General features: G+C 50.2%; 2 protein-coding genes across 2 annotated transcripts; both read right to left on the bottom strand.

The window, feature by feature from the left end:
* Positions 1-797: 797 nt before the first annotated feature.
* LOC308150082 (lipid transferase CIDEB-like) lies at positions 798-2463 on the bottom strand (the record flags this gene model as incomplete). Its single annotated transcript, XM_080522948.1, has 4 exons — positions 798-992; positions 1598-1741; positions 2084-2184; positions 2448-2463. 4 exons carry the CDS (start codon positions 2461-2463, stop codon positions 798-800), a joined length of 456 nt encoding a protein of 151 aa, XP_080379074.1.
* An 8191-nt stretch (positions 2464-10654) lies between these two features.
* Positions 10655-15477, bottom strand: LOC308150081 (lipid transferase CIDEB-like; the record flags this gene model as incomplete). The annotated part of the gene is made up of 7 exons (XM_080522947.1): positions 10655-10735; positions 10942-11042; positions 11101-11216; positions 13419-13609; positions 14215-14373; positions 14758-14858; positions 15444-15477. The coding sequence occupies 7 exons, from the start codon at positions 15475-15477 to the stop codon at positions 10655-10657; spliced, it is 783 nt and encodes a 260-aa protein (XP_080379073.1).
* Positions 15478-15914: the final 437 nt, after the last annotated feature.

Here is a 15914-nt window from a genome sequence, read left to right as displayed (position 1 = left end):
GTGCTATGTAGGGGGCGAAAGCCTGATTGAAAGTCATCAAAGAGATCATTTAGGGTCAAATAATTGCTAAGTTGTTCGTGGGCAACCATTTCAATAATTTTTCCTGTACAGGGAAGGTTTGATATGGGTCTGTAGTTGTTTAGTACAAATGGGTCTAGGCCGTTCTTTTTTAGTAGATGCTTAATAACTGCAGTTTTCAGGGCTTCAGGGAAGATTCCTGATGAAAGGGAGGTGTTAATTATTTGTATTAGTTCGCCTGCCATGCAGCTAAATATGTTTTTTAAAAAGCTTGTTGGCAGGACATCAAGGGCACAGGTGGATGGTTTAAGACGTGACATGATTTTATCTAGGGTCTTGTAATCAATCGTGTTAAATTGTGACATGGTTGTTATGTCCGCCCTATTTGGGGTTGTTAATGGGGACATGTTTTTCATGCCTGACACAGAAGACCTAATGCCTTGTCTAATGGTTTCTATTTTATTGTTAAAAAAGGATGCAAGCTCATTGCATTTACTAGTTGAGTGAAATTCCTGAGCAATGGGTGTTGGGGGATTTGTTAGTCTGTCAACAGTTCTGAAAAGGATGCGGGCATTATTGATGTTATTGTTTATGATCTTAGAGATCAGCGCTGATCATAATATGACCAGCTGCTTGGAGGAGGGTGGAGGCAACACGGAGGGCTTCTCTGAGAGAGGAAGAACGTGAGTGAATCAGTTGAATATACAGGCAGTAATTAGTAAAAAAAAAAAAATCAATACCCCCCCCCCTTACACGCACAAAGTCACCATATCCTCTGCTCACCTGACGGTTTTCTTGGGCCCAAGGCATTTGAAGTCTGCACTGACTGAATACCAGCCCCTGAAGGTGGCCTTCACGCTCAGAGAACCAAAGAGGTCCTTGAGGTTCAGTCTGTACAGGTCAAAGGTCACACGTGCGATGTCTTTTCCTGTCCGGGGCTTGATCTGATCTTGGGGTTTGGAGTAAGCCTTTCCCTGAGGGTTTGGATGAGAGAAACAAGGCTTTAGTTTAGACGGTAAGGCAGAGAATTCCATGTCGAGATCCTTATGGATCACACACACACGTCTTTCTTTCTTTTTTTTCTTTATTTATCCAGGGAAAACTGAGACCAAGGTGTCTTTTGCTCCCTGTCTACACTATTAGTATGATTACAAAGCTACATTAAATATATATGAAATATACAACACAATAAAATACAAAACATTAATCGTAAAACTCGTTAACACAGCGTGAGCTTAGAATTATAAGGTTCTATCTCCGTTTAGGGCAGTTCAGAGATATTGAGCGTCAAAGTTTTTACAATCCATTATGTTTTGTGAGATGGAACCTTTGTATTTCATGAATTACTAACTCAAAAATGTCAACATTTAAAAAAATAACACCACACATGCATTAATAAACACCTAATGGATCAGATTATGTACAAAACTCAATTTTGACAAAAATGGAGATAGAACCTTATAATTCTAACGTCACGACAGGCTAATGTACATGCACACTGAGATGCACAGATTAGGGATGAGACTACATTAGCAAAATACTCTAATATTGATACAGTATCGGGTCACAGACAACCTACAGCAGGGGGTCTCCATGTCTGGCAAGGCTCCAGGGCCATGAGGACAGTGTTGTCAGGCAGGGACATGAAGAAGTCCTCAGAGTCCACCTCAGTCCCGTCCTCCTCACACACCAGGGACAGACACAGCAGCAGAGCCTCGCACACCTGGACAGACAGAAAGCCAAGGGATATTTTCAGGAAACAGTCCAACTAAGTGAGTATGAAGTCAAATCTGTATTATGTGTTTGGTTTTTTCTCCTCAATATCTCTTAATTTGTGTTGCATATTTTCATAATCGTTGTGTTTTGCATCAAGTCTCTCTCTCTCTCTCTCTCTCTCTCTCTCTCTCTCTCTCTCTCTCTCTCTCTCTCTCTCTCTCTCTCTCTCTCTCTCTCTCTCTCTCTCTCTCTCTCTCTCTCTCTCTCTCTCTCTCTCTCTCTCTCTCTCTCTCTCTCTCTCTCTCTCTCTCTCTCTCTCTCTCTCTCTCTCTCTCTCTCTCTCTCTCACCCTGTCTCTCAGCTCCTCCAGAGTGCTGGCTGTGACGCCCTTCCTGGTCTCCCTGTCTTGGGTGACCACTCTGAACGGCCGTTTGGGAGCTTTGTGATTGGCTGGCACGCACACACACACACACACACACACACACACACACACACATCTCTACACTACTTCTGCTGTCTCTGGTATTAACGCACATCAGCAAGCTGCTTGTGAAAAAGACTCAGAAGATCAGAATATAATCAGAATGCACTGTAAAATGGAGATGTTGTGTAAAATGGAGATGTTGTGTAAAATGGAGATGTTGTGTAATATGGAGATGTTGTGCGGCTTTTATAAAAAACAAAACAACACTGTCACTGCTGCCACTACTCACAGATTTCATTTTTCATAGTTTATTTATTTATTATTTCTACTGTAAATGTTTGTAATATTTTCAACAAAATAAAAAATGTGTTATTAAATAATGTAGTTTACTGAAGTAAGTATGAAGGAGACATGAGGGGGTGAGGCATGGGAGGCCAGGTGAGGATGAGGCCAGTGGAGGGGGGAGGCATGGGAGGCCAGGGGAGGGGGGAGGCCAGGGGAGGGGGAGGCCAGTGGAGGGGGGAGGTGTGGGAGGCCAGGGGAGGGTGAGGCCAGGGGAGGGGGGAGGCCAGTGGAGGGGGGAGGTGTGGGAGGGCAGGGGAGGGGGGAGGTGTTGGAGGCCAGGGGAGGTGTGGGAGGCCAGGGGAGGGGTGAGGCATGGGAGGGGGGAGGCCAGGGGAGGGGTGTGCAGAGAGTGCAGTTACGACGGTCCAGATGTACCTCGATTAGTAGGGAATATTGCACTACGGTCATATATTTAGGTGCACGCACCGGAAACGGAATTGGATAGACTACTGTTATAATGTGTACACCTGCATTCGCCCTGCTCAGGACTTGTTTGATTATTGTCATTTTGCAGAGTTATTTCATTAAAGAAGCGAATGAACAAATGGAATATCGTTCTTATTTATAATCAAACAACGTGATGCAGTCAAGCAGACAAACCAACAAAGAAGACGCATGTATCCGCGAACGACTCACACGGACATCGGCAAATAACGCCACCCGGGAATCTGAATACGGACATGTCGTCAAAGAATATAACTGGTAATTAACAGAATATTTTTGGGGGGGAGTAGCTGTACTAATGGCACCTGTAATAGTGGATTGCCCGATCGAGGGCTGTGACTATGTAGCCAGACATGAAGAGGCAGCAGTGGTAGTGGCCATGCTGAACATACATGCAACAACACACACTGCAGTCCCCAGAGCGCCGAGCAACAGTAAAATGGAGAAACTCAGGCGCCCCTCTATAGCACTGGCCGGGACGGCAGAGACTTGGTCATACTTCGTAACCCGCTGGGGTGAATACAAGAGGGGCACTAAGCTGGTCGGACCCGACATCGTCACACAGCTCCTAGAGTGCTGCGAGGAGGATCTGAGGAAAGACCTCACTCGCGCTGCAGGCAGAAGCCTGGTAGACAGCGATGAGAGAGAGGTCCTCGCGGCCATGAAGGCGCTCGCCGTCCGTGCGGAAAACACCATGGTGGCTCGGGTGGCCCTATCTAACATGCGACAGGGACATGAGGAGCCCATCCGATCATTCCACGCCCGCTTGAAGGGGCAGGCAGACACTTGCAAATATGAGATGGACTGCACTAAGGCGGGGTGTGATCAAATCAATAACTTCACAGAGGAAATATTACGTGACGTGATCGCCCGCGGCATCGCGGACCAAGAAATACAGCTCGACCTGCTTGGCGAAAAGAACCAGGACATGCCATTAAAGGACATGATAGAGTATATCGAAGCCAAGGAGTCCGGGAAACGCTCAGCATCGCGCCTACTCGACCCTCAGAGCACAGACATGATCAGTAGTTCATATAGGCGAGGGAAACAGCAGGACCTTCGCACCAAAGGGGCCGCCAGGTGGGAGACACCGAAGGCCAAGCCTGACGGAGCATGCGTTTACTGCGGCGAGATGGGCCACGGAAAAACGCCCATATGGCGCACCAGATGTGACGAGTGCCCCGGCTATGGCAAGACATGCCGGAAATGTAGCCGCCAAAATCACCTTGAGAAGGTCTGCCTGGGTAGCCGGCCGGCCAAATCCCCACCTGAGAAGACAGATGTGGTGGGCGACGAGCAGGCGGCAGCCTTCGTCGAGCTGTGCACGCTCACCGTGGCCAGCGCGGATGACAAGCTACACACACTTCCCCTCGCTCACCACCTATACGACGATATGTGTGACAAGTGGATGAAGCGTACATCCAACCCGCAGCCTTACATCAACCTCTCCTTCACCGTCGAACGTGAGGATTACAGAGCACTGGGATTTGACCTCCTGAAACGCACCCGCGCAGTGACCCTGCCTGCCATGGCCGACACGGGCTGCCAGAGCTGCCTGATCGGTATCAAGGTCGCCCAACACATGGGGTTGAGTACGGAGGACCTCATTCCCGTATCCATGACCATGAGGGCGGCGAACAACGAGGGAATTCGAATTCTTGGTGCCGCGGTGGTCAGGTTCGCCGGTGACAGCAACGACGCTCGGAGGTTGGAGACACGCCAAATTGCATACGTGACGGACACTTCAGACCGCATATTCCTCTCCCGCTCAGCCTGCGTGGATCTGGGCATGATCTCGGACAGGTTCCCAACACTTGGGGAGGTGAATCTGGCGGCCTCAGAACTATGTGACTGCCCACGGCGTGCAGAGCCGCCAGCCAAATCAACCACGCTCCCCATGCCGGCGACCGAAGCTAACAGGGAAGCTCTACGCGAGCACTTACTCAAAACGTACGCCCAGAGCACATTCAATACGTGCCCCCACCAGCCCCTACCAAGGATGTCAGGCCCGCCGCTCCGTCTCATGCTTGATGAGAATGCGACACCAGTTGCCCATCACACCCCCATCCCCGTGGCCATACACTGGCAGGATGAGGTGAAGGCAGGCCTCGACCAGGACGTTCGCCTTGGCGTGTTAGAGGAGGTACCCGTCGGTACACCGGTGACGTGGTGTCACCGCATGGTGATCTGTGCCAAGAAGAATGGCAAACCACGCCGCACAGTCGACTTCCAAGCACTCAACAAGCATGCGTTCCGCGAAACCCACCACACACAGTCCCCTTTCCACCAGGCGAGACGTGTACCCAGCGGGAAACGCAAGACTGTGTTCGACGCGTGGAACGGTTATCACAGTGTCCCACTGCACGACGATGACCGCCACAAGACGACATTCATCACTCCATGGGGGCGCTACCGGTACCGTTCAGCCCCGCAAGGGTATATGGCGTCGGGAGACGGTTACTCACGAAGGTACGACGAAGTGGTTGCAGACATCGGCAGCAAGACCAAATGCGTGGATGACACACTGCTCTGGGCTGACACGATCGAGGAGAGTTACTTCCAGGCAATACAATGGCTGGATGTATGCGGCCGGAACGGAATCATCCTCAACCCGGAGAAGTTCGTCTTCGGCGCATCCATGGTGGACTTTGCAGGCTTCACGATCACCATGAACGACGTACGGCCATGCAGCCGCTATCTGGAGGCGATCCACGACTTCCCACGTCCACGCAATATCACTGACATCAGGTCATGGTTTGGACTGGTCAACCAAGTGGCCTACGCCTTCAGTATGGCTGAACGTATGCAGCCGTTCCGGAAGCTCCTGCAGAGTGGGGCACGCTTCGAATGGTCCCCGGAGTTGGAGGACATATTCTGCGAGTCGAAGGACACGATCGTCCAGGAGATCGAGCGTGGTGTCCGCATCTTTGATAAGGCCAAGCCGACGTGCCTCGCCACAGACTGGTCGAAGGAGGGCATTGGGTTCTGGTTGTTTCAGAAGCACTGCCGGTGCATGCCAGTCAGGCCCTTCTGCTGCACTGATGGATGGAAGATAACCCTGGTCGGCAGCAGGTTCACGCATGCAGCGGAATCCAGATACGCACCTGTAGAGGGTGAGGCCCTCGCAGTCGCAGACGCCTTGGACAAGGCGCGCTACTTTGTGCTGGGCTGCAAGGACTTGATCATAGCGGTTGACCACAAGCCGCTGCTGAAACTCCTTACAGACAGAGCACTCGACGACGTACCCAACCCCCGCCTCAGGAACCTCAAGGAGAAGACCCTGCGTTATCGCTTCCGCATCGTACATGTCCCGGGCATGAAGAACAAGGCGGCGGATGCCATGTCACGCAGGCCGGTCGGCACCTCTCGACCACCGCTCATGAACCTTCCGGACGACAGCGCTGCCGCGGTGACCTACCTCTCGCCCAGCACGCACACTGACATCCTGTCTCTCCTACGCCAAACAGAGCCGGAGGACAGTGACGACATCGAGGATGGTGACCTGGCATGGTGCGCCGCGGGGCTGGAGTCATTGCGATCAGTGACATGGGACCGCGTCAGGGATGCGGCCAGCAGTGACAGCGATATGCGTACGTTGGAGGAGATGGCGGTGGACGGCTTTCCCGAGTCAAGGATCGGGATGCCTGTGACAATTCGTGGCTTCCACCAATACCGTGACCACATTACATCCACTGACGGGGTGGTCTTGTTCAAGGACAGGGTGGTCATACCGCCCTCACTCCGCGTTGAGGTACTGAGTGCCCTACACGCTGCCCACCAGGGCGTCTCGATGATGACCGCCCGCGCGGAGTCCTCTGTGTTCTGGCCAGGCATGTCAGCCGACATCAGCGCCGCTCGGAACAACTGCGAGCACTGCCACCGGATGGCGCCTTCACAACCTGGGGCACCGCCGACCCCGCCCATCCCGGCCGTTTACCCCTTCCAGGCGGTGTGCTCAGACTTTTTCATGCACAGAGGTGTACACTACCTCGTGACGGTGGACCGTTACTCGAACTGGCCGATCATCTCAAGGTCATCGGGTGGCGCTCTCGACCTGATAAGCCACTTACGTCGCGCCTTCGTGACATACGGGACACCTGAGGAGCTCTCATCAGACGGGGGGCCTGAGTTCACCTCCGCCGAGACCAGGTCTTTCCTGCGCAGATGGGAGGTCCACCATCGCCTCTCATCAGTGGCTTTCCCCCACAGCAACTGCCGTGCAGAGATAGGAGTGAAAACGATGAAACGGCTGATCACTGACAACACTGGCCCGAAGGGTGAACTCGACACTGACGCCGTGCAGAGGGCGATACTGCAGTACCGCAACACGCCTGACCCGGACACCAAGATTTCCCCAGCGATGTGTGTGTTCGGCCGCCCGATACGCGATTTCATCCCGATCGCCCCCGGAAAATACAGGCCTCATGAAACTTGGCGTGAGACACTGACAGCGAGGGAGGAGGCCCTCCGCAAACGCCATATCCGCACAGCGGGCACCTGGGCGGAGCACACTAAACGCCTTCCGCCGCTCGTAGTTGGGGATTTGGTCCGTGTACAGAACCAGACAGGACCCCACCCCAACAAATGGGACCGGACGGGCTGCGTCGTGGAGGTGCGTCAGCACGATCAATACGTGATCAAGATTGACGGCTCGGGCAGGATCACACTTCGGAACAGGAGATTCCTGCGCAAGTTCTACCCGGTTCGCAATGACCAGCTTCCGCCCCGATCGATCTATGATGATCTGGCGATCCGCATCGCCAGGCCGGCGCCTATTGGTGCGCCGCGGCTGCCTGACCCCACAAGCGGCCCTGGAATACCCGTATCGGAGCCTGGGTCCGCCCCGCCGCTGGCGCTGCCATCAGCGGGCTCTCCCCGGCGTGGGACACACCCCACATCCGCCTCGCCAGTGACACCAGCTCGAGACTCGCCAGGGTGTGCCGTCCCCCAGATGTCGCTGCCGGCCCCTGGGGCCACAGTGGTCTCTTCCCCGCCAGTCCCGGTCACGTCGCTGCCGCCGCCGCCGTCAGGCCTACGCCGGTCCACTAGGGCGACCTGCGTGCCTGCCTGGCACAGAGACTTTTCCATGGGTTGACATTGCTAGGTTATATGGCCGTTGTATTGTGTTGTGGACTTTGCTTGTTGATTCGTGTTTTGTACGGACACTTGAGTTATTCTCTTCTTATAGGCTTGTTGTTGTTTCAGCCTTTATTGTAGTCGTGTTAAAGGCTCGGGGGGAGATAGGGAATATTGCACTACGGTCATATATTTAGGTGCACGCACCGGAAACGGAATTGGATAGACTACTGTTATAATGTGTACACCTGCATTCGCCCTGCTCAGGACTTGTTTGATTATTGTCATTTTGCAGAGTTATTTCATTAAAGAAGCGAATGAACAAATGGAATATCGTTCTTATTTAATTAGTTAGTTTGATTAAGCTCATTTTGAGTAATTAATAATTAATAAGAAATTACCTTGCCCTCGCCCAGCTAGGTTTCCCCCCCTTTTTTCTCTCTTTGATTTCGTTTATTGTTTTCTTGCCATTTGCCTAAAACACATGTTGTGTGTCCAAGTAATGATGCCGTAGTTCAGTTGGCGTTTTTTTTATGTATTGTGCGCACTCGCAACAGCGGAGCAGCCGTCCGTCCGAAGTGCGAAGAAGGACAAAAAGAAGATTTGGTGACCGAGATTTAACGGGATAAATCAGACCTTCGTAGATAATTTGACAACGTAAAGTCTTAAGGTGAGTTTACACATTCACATCTCTTGTGCAACGTTTTCCATCATTATTAGCCAGCTAACATTCGTTAGCTATGAGGCTAACGATTAGCTAGCTTTGTGTTAGCCAAGCCACTACATTTAGGCTACTCCGTTCACGGGTAAGTCATATATATCATCATAACTAGCTAGGTAGTAATATATATCATCATAACTAGCTAGGTAGCTACAGTAAGTCATATATCATCATAACTAGCTAGGTAGCTACAGTAAGTCATATATATCATCATAACTAGCTAGGTAGCTACAGTAAGTCATATATCATCATAACTAGCTAGGTAGCTACAGTAAGTCATATATATCATCATAACTAGCTAGGTAGCTACAGTAAGTCATATATATCATCATAACTAGCTAGGTAGCTACAGTAAGTCATATATATCATCATAACTAGCTAGGTAGTAATATATATCATCATAACTAGCTAGGTAGCTACAGTAAGTCATATATATATCATCATAACTAGCTAGGTAGTAATATATATCATCATAACTAGCTAGGTAGCTACAGTAAGTCATATATATCATCATAACTAGCTAGGTAGCTACAGTAAGTCATATATATCATCATAACTAGCTAGGTAGTAATATATATCATCATAACTAGCTAGGTAGCTACAGTAAGTCATATATAGCATCATAACTAGCTAGGTAGCTACAGTAAGTCATATATATCATCATAACTAGCTAGGTAGCTACAGTAAGTCATATATATCATCATAACTAGCTAGGTAGTAATATATATCATAACTAGCTAGGTAGCTACAGTAAAGGCCCTTGCACACCAACGCGTTTTTTACGCGCGTTTTTTACGTCCGTTAAAAAAATAAATTAGAACTCATGTTGTGTCAACCACGCTTGCACACCAATCCGTAATATTTCGTCCGTCAAAAAAAAAAACGCAACAGGTTCGATTTTCTGCGTTTTTCGCGTCCGTCAAAAGCCTTTTGACAGTAGTGTTTGACCACTCCGCCATGGTATAGACTGGGACACATCGTCAAATTACAACTGCAGGACAGTTGGATGAATGTTTACGGAAGTACATGTCTCAAGTATTATCTCGGCGGTTAGTCGAGTGAAAGAAAACAACATAGGCCTACAGATGATAATTCACACAATATAATACCACGAAAGCGTACGGCACTAAACAACAACATTCATTTGGGCAGCATCATACTCAAACTCAGGCCAGGTGCACACACTGTCACAGACTGCCAGTGCATCATACATCATTCAGCATGGTTATAGCGGTTTCTTTTTCTATTCTACTATTCTATTCTACTTCTGCTGTCTGCGTCTCCCTGGGTATTCCTAGACCAGATGGCAAACAGTAAAGAAATGCCACAATATTACAACATGTAGAGTGCATATTGCGAAAGTTCGCAACGTAAAAAAACGCAACGGACTCCGCAACGGACCGGTGTGCAAGGTCTCTGTGCGTAACGTTTTTTTCCGGATGACGGATTAAAAATACGCAGGCGTAAACGCACGCATTGGTGTGCAAAGGCCATAAGTCATATATATCATCATAACTAGCTAGGTAGCTACAGTAAGTCATATATATCATCATAACTAGCTAGGTAGCTACAGTGGCTAGATAGTCTAATTCCATTTAGCATGTTTTTGTTGTTGTTGTTGTTTTTAGTTCAGCTGTGGAGCCTGATTGCCATCGCAAACCCTTGCAGCAACAGATTAACACATTTTGTTAATTAATTTATCTGCATTATGACTATAGGATGGTGGGGGGGGGGGGGTGCTCAGCATTATACCAAACACAGTCCCAATTTGTGTGTTGATGAGAGATAATTTATTTGTTCTCTTTTACACCCTCATAGGAGTTCTGTAATGACCAGGCACAGGAAGATGGACCACCATCCACCAGGGGTCGTCCATCCCTCGGACAAGACTGAGACAGCAGGCCTAGTCTTTACACCCAGACCTCCCGCTGCTCAAAGACCACGCCTGGCCTCCACCCCTGATAAAACTCTCTCCTCTCCTCCAGAGCCTGCTGAGGGTCACAAGGGGGTCACATCTGAAGTATCCGGGGGGTGTAGTTCCGCCTCCGCCCCCACCGCCGCATTCAGCCTCAACCAAAACCACATGGTGTGTCTGCCTCTCGTCTCGAACGGTCAGCTGTTGTGGGCGCGCTCAGAGCAGACCCAGGAGCTGGAGGGCACAGAGAAGCTGGTGGAGGCCTTCAACGTGTTTCCCTACCTGACCCTGACGGAGACGGCCGTGCTCGCCCAGAGCTGCTCCCTGCACCCCGACCAGGTCCGAGTGTGGTTCATGGTCCGGAGGCTCCGCTTCGGCATCAGCTGGGACGGCAAGGAGATACGCGAGGTGCGCAGCAAACTCTGCTGCACTCCATTCCACCCCCCGACGCAATCTGCCAGGACTCCGCCCCCTCGATGATCCGGCGAATCACAGAAGCAGCGCTGATCATATGACCAGCTGCTTGGAGGAGGGTGGAGGCAACACGGAGGGCTTCTCTGAGAGAGGAAGAACGTGAGTTAATCAGTTGAATATACAGGCAGTAATTAGTAAAAAAAAAAAAAAGTTCAATGGCTTCAATGGCTGGCAACCCCGCTGGCACGTCGACTGGACACCATCGAAGCGCTTCTCTCTACAAACTTTCTACAAACTTTCTGCCTTCATCCTCTTCCAGACCTGCTCGGACCACAGTCCTCATCTCACCTCTACATAACTAGCAGGTCCTTCTGCCCAGGCCAGGAGAAGCGGTTGGTCAGTGTCTAGGTCAGTACGACTGAGATGGGAGGAGAGAAGAAGGCCAAGGCCAAGTCACCCAGGCAGAGGAGGAGCGGGGAGACAGGAGGGTCCAGTGGAGACGCACCAAAGAGCGCAAAGGCCAAGAAGGAGCGAAGCAAAGAGAAGGCGGCTGGAAAAGCCCAGAAGAAGGTCAAGGCCCTGAAGACGGCCGTCTCGGAGTCGGACGAGGACGTCAGGTTCCAGCTGGCGGTGAAACAGGAGGAAGAGGAGGACGACTTTGCTCCGGAGAAGAGGTGGGATGGCAAGTCGCAAACCAGTGCGTACGGGCCTGGGCCGGAAGAAGACCAGGACGGGGCTGCGTTCAGATCGGTTGGCCCCAGCAGGGAAAAAGGAGAAGGCATGGCAGACAGCGACCACCTCTGAGGATGAGGACAGCCAGGTGTATGACAAGCCCGGGCCTAGCTCCAGGCGGACTGGGTCAGCCCCAGTTGAATCGGCAGCGGACCCTGACTTGTTGTCCCTGTTTCAGAACTTTTTGTCTAATCAACAGAGGAGAGATGAGGACCTACGGGAGGAACTCCGCGGCCTCCAGGCATCACTCCTCCCATCACCGTCCAGAGGGCCTGGGGCAGCAGTCCCGTCGGGTCCAGCCACGTCAGCCAGCAGTAGTCCCAGATGGGCACTCCCGACTCCAGGCCCAAGAAGGTCGGGTGTTTCGTCGGTCAGCTGGGGGCAGCGTGCCAGCAGCCCAAGCGGCCAGGCTGACCTCGTCAGCGGGGATGAATTGCCGGTTTTTCAGCGGAAAGAGCCTAAAATACCATTATACCAGCAGGGGGAGGACATTGAGAATTACCTCCTGCGGTTCGAAAGAATGGCAAGGACATGGCAGTGGCCGGAGGGTGAGTGGGCGTGTCAGTTGGTCCCGTTGTTTACGGGCAAAGCCCTAGAGGCCTACACCGCCATGGACGAGGACATGTCCAATGTCTACGCGGATCTGAGGGAGGCACTGTTGCTGAAATTTGACATTTCATCCGAGACCCACCGCCAACGTTTCCGGGCGGCAACGACACCACCAGGGGAATCACCGACAGAGACGTATCACCGCCTGAGAGGACTCTACCGACGCTGGATTCGGCCTGAGAAGCAGACGAAGGACCAGATCGGGGAGACAATCATCTTGGAGCAGCTTCTGCGGGTTCTACCACTGGACACGCAAACCTGGGTTCGAGAGCACGAGCCACAGGATGGACTCGCCGCTGCGAGATTGGCCCTGCAGTACCTCAATGCTCGAAGGGGAGCACCGCCACGACCTGTGCTCGCGCCAAAGACTGCCAGAGACCCAAGGGATGGGGAAGGTAACTTTGGGGGGGTGAACTTTGGGAAGGGGGAGGTGAGGGAGCAGTCAGCCAGTAGGGGTGGGGTTGGACTGGTCTGTTTTTATTATCAGCAGTCAGGGCATAAAGCAGCTGTGTGTCCGTTAAGAAAGCCCAAACTGTCAGGATTGTGTTGTGTCCCTAGAGCAACAGACCACGAGAAGGAGGGGATGGGTGACAACACCGGGTTGCTTACAGTACATGTTAACGGGACACCCCTCGTGGCCATGTTAGATACTGGTAGCTCACTGTCACTGATAAGAAAGGTCAATGTGCCTGCTCATTGTGTTAACCATGGTCACCAGACCCTGATTGAGTGTTTCCACGGTGATCGGAAGCACTATCCCACCACTGCCACCAGTATGTTCCAAGGGGGCGGGGCTTAGAGTTTAAGAGGGGCCCCAGAGTAAACCCTAGGCAGTCGGAGGTTGGGAGAGCCAGGATGCTGTGGTGTCTGTATGCTTTGTCTTTGTCTACACGGGCCAAATAAATACACCTTGCATGAAAAATGCTGCGACTTTGCCATCATTTTGCCATCATTTTGCCCCCCCCCCCCCTTACACGCACAAAGTCACCATATCCTCTGCTCACCTGACGGTTTTCTTGGGCCCAAGGCATTTGAAGTCTGCACTGACTGAATACCAGCCCCTGAAGGTGGCCTTCACGCTCAGAGAACCAAAGAGGTCCTTGGGGTTCAGTCTGTACAGGTCAAAGGTCACACGTGCGATGTCTTTTCCTGTCCGGGGCTTGATCTGATCTTGGGGTTTGGAGTAAGCCTTTCCCTGAGGGTTTGGATGAGAGAAACAAGGCTTTAGTTTAGACGGTAAGGCAGAGAATTCCATGTCGAGATCCTTATGGATCACACACACACTTCTTTCTTTATTCTTTTTCTTTATTTATCCAGGGAAAACTGAGACCAAGGTGTCTTTTGCTCCCTGTCTACACTATTAGTATGATTACAAAGCTACATTAAATATATATGAAATATACAACACAATAAAATACAAAACATTAATCGTAAAACTCGTTAACACAGCGTGAGCTTAGAATTATAAGGTTCTATCTCCGTTTAGGGCAGTTCAGAGATATTGAGCGTCAAAGTTTTTACAATCCATTATGTTTTGTGAGATGGAACCTTTGTATTTCATGAATTACTAACTCAAAAATGTCAACATTTAAAAAAATAACACCACACATGCATTAATAAACACCTAATGGATCAGATTATGTACAAAACTCAATTTTGACAAAAATGGAGATAGAACCTTATAATTCTAACGTCACGACAGGCTAATGTACATGCACACTGAGATGCACAGATTAGGGATGAGACTACATTAGCAAAATACTCTAATATTGATACAGTATCGGGCCACAGACAACCTACAGCAGGGGGTCTCCATGTCTGGCAAGGCTCCAGGGCCATGAGGACAGTGTTGTCAGGCAGGGACATGAAGAAGTCCTCAGAGTCCACCTCAGTCCCGTCCTCCTCACACACCAGGGACAGACACATGGTGGACAGGGACAGCAGCAGAGCCTCGCACACCTGGACAGACAGAAAGCCAAGGGATATTTTCAGGAAACAGTCCAACTAAGTGAGTATGAAGTCAAATCTGTATTATGTGTTTGGTTTTTTCTCCTCAATATCTCTTCATTTGTGTTGCATATTTTCATAATCATTGTGTTTTGCATCAAATCTCTCTCTCTCTCTCTCTCTCTCTCTCTCTCTCTCTCTCTCTCTCTCTCTCTCTCTCTCTCTCTCTCTCTCTCTCTCTCTCTCTCTCTCTCTCTCTCTCTCTCTCTCTCTCTCTCTCTCTCTCTCTCTCTCTCTCTCTCTCTCTCTCTCTCTCTCTCTCTCTCTCTCTCTCTCTCTCTCTCTCTCTCTCTCTCTCTCTCTCTCTCTCTCTCTCTCTCTCTCTCTCTCTCTATTCCTGTCTCTCAGCTCCTCCAGAGTGCCGGCTGTGACGCCCTTCCTGGTCTCCCTGTCTTGGGTGACCACTCTGAACGGCCGTTGGGGAGCTTTGTGATTGGCTGGCACGCACACACACACACATCTCTACACTACTTCTGCTGTCTCTGGTATTAACGCACATCAGCACATCAGCAAGCTGCTTGTGAAAAAGACTCAGAAGATCAGAATATAATCAGAATGCACTGGAAAATGGAGATGTTGTGTAAAATGGAGATGTTGTGTAATATGGAGATGTTGTGTAATATGGAGATGTTGTGCGGCTTTTATAAAAAACAAAACAACACTGTCACTGCTGCCACTACTCACAGATTTCATTTTTCATAGTTTATTTATTTATTATTTCTAGTGGGGTGGGGGAGGCCAGGGGAGGGTGAGGCCAGGGGAGGGGGGAGGCCAGTGGAGGGGGGAGGTGTGGGAGGCCAGGGGAGGGGGGAGGCCAGTGGAGGGGTGAGGCGTGTGATATGATGCGTTTTTGTGTGACTATGCCAAATTGTTGTGTGCATATCAAATATTGCAATACTCATTGTTTAACCTTAAACATATGTTATGTGTGCCCACTCTCAGTCAACATATTTAGGAGCAGGCACATACCATATCAAGTAACAGTGAGACCAGTTTAACTCTAAAGGACATAGGAGCCTCACTGCAGTGGTCAACAGAGCAGAACAGCATGACCATAGCATAGCCATGTATGGGAACTAATGTCACTATTGTAAGTTACGAGGTAAAGCTATTTCCCTCTCTGAGAACTGTATATAAGCTGTAACAAACATCAGTACTTTGCTTGGCATCTATGCCACAGCCAGGCTCGGCACCAGCCATGTCGTAGCCATGCTTGAAGCTTGGACTTAACAGAGCATGCTGCCTTGGAAACATCTGTACATGGGAATGCAACCCAGATCTGCCTAATACAATGATTACGATTCAACCTTCTCTCTGAGTCATCAATATATAATTTCCGGCCACGTGACCAAGAAAGATCTCCTTATTATCAAATGGCGTCACGAACATTATATCAAATGGCTTCTAACGAACAGGATGCTAGATTCAGCGAAACAGGTAAGGCACAATGTAATTATTTGCTTAACCTGAATTGCTGTTCTAGAACGAATCTA

This window comes from Nansenia antarctica (genome assembly GCF_963989245.1).
Source record: "Nansenia antarctica genome assembly, chromosome: 2".
Classification (NCBI taxonomy): Eukaryota; Metazoa; Chordata; class Actinopteri; order Argentiniformes; family Microstomatidae; genus Nansenia; species Nansenia antarctica.
The sequence above is the reverse complement of the archived record's forward strand: the minus strand, read 5'-3'. Positions and strand labels throughout refer to the sequence as shown.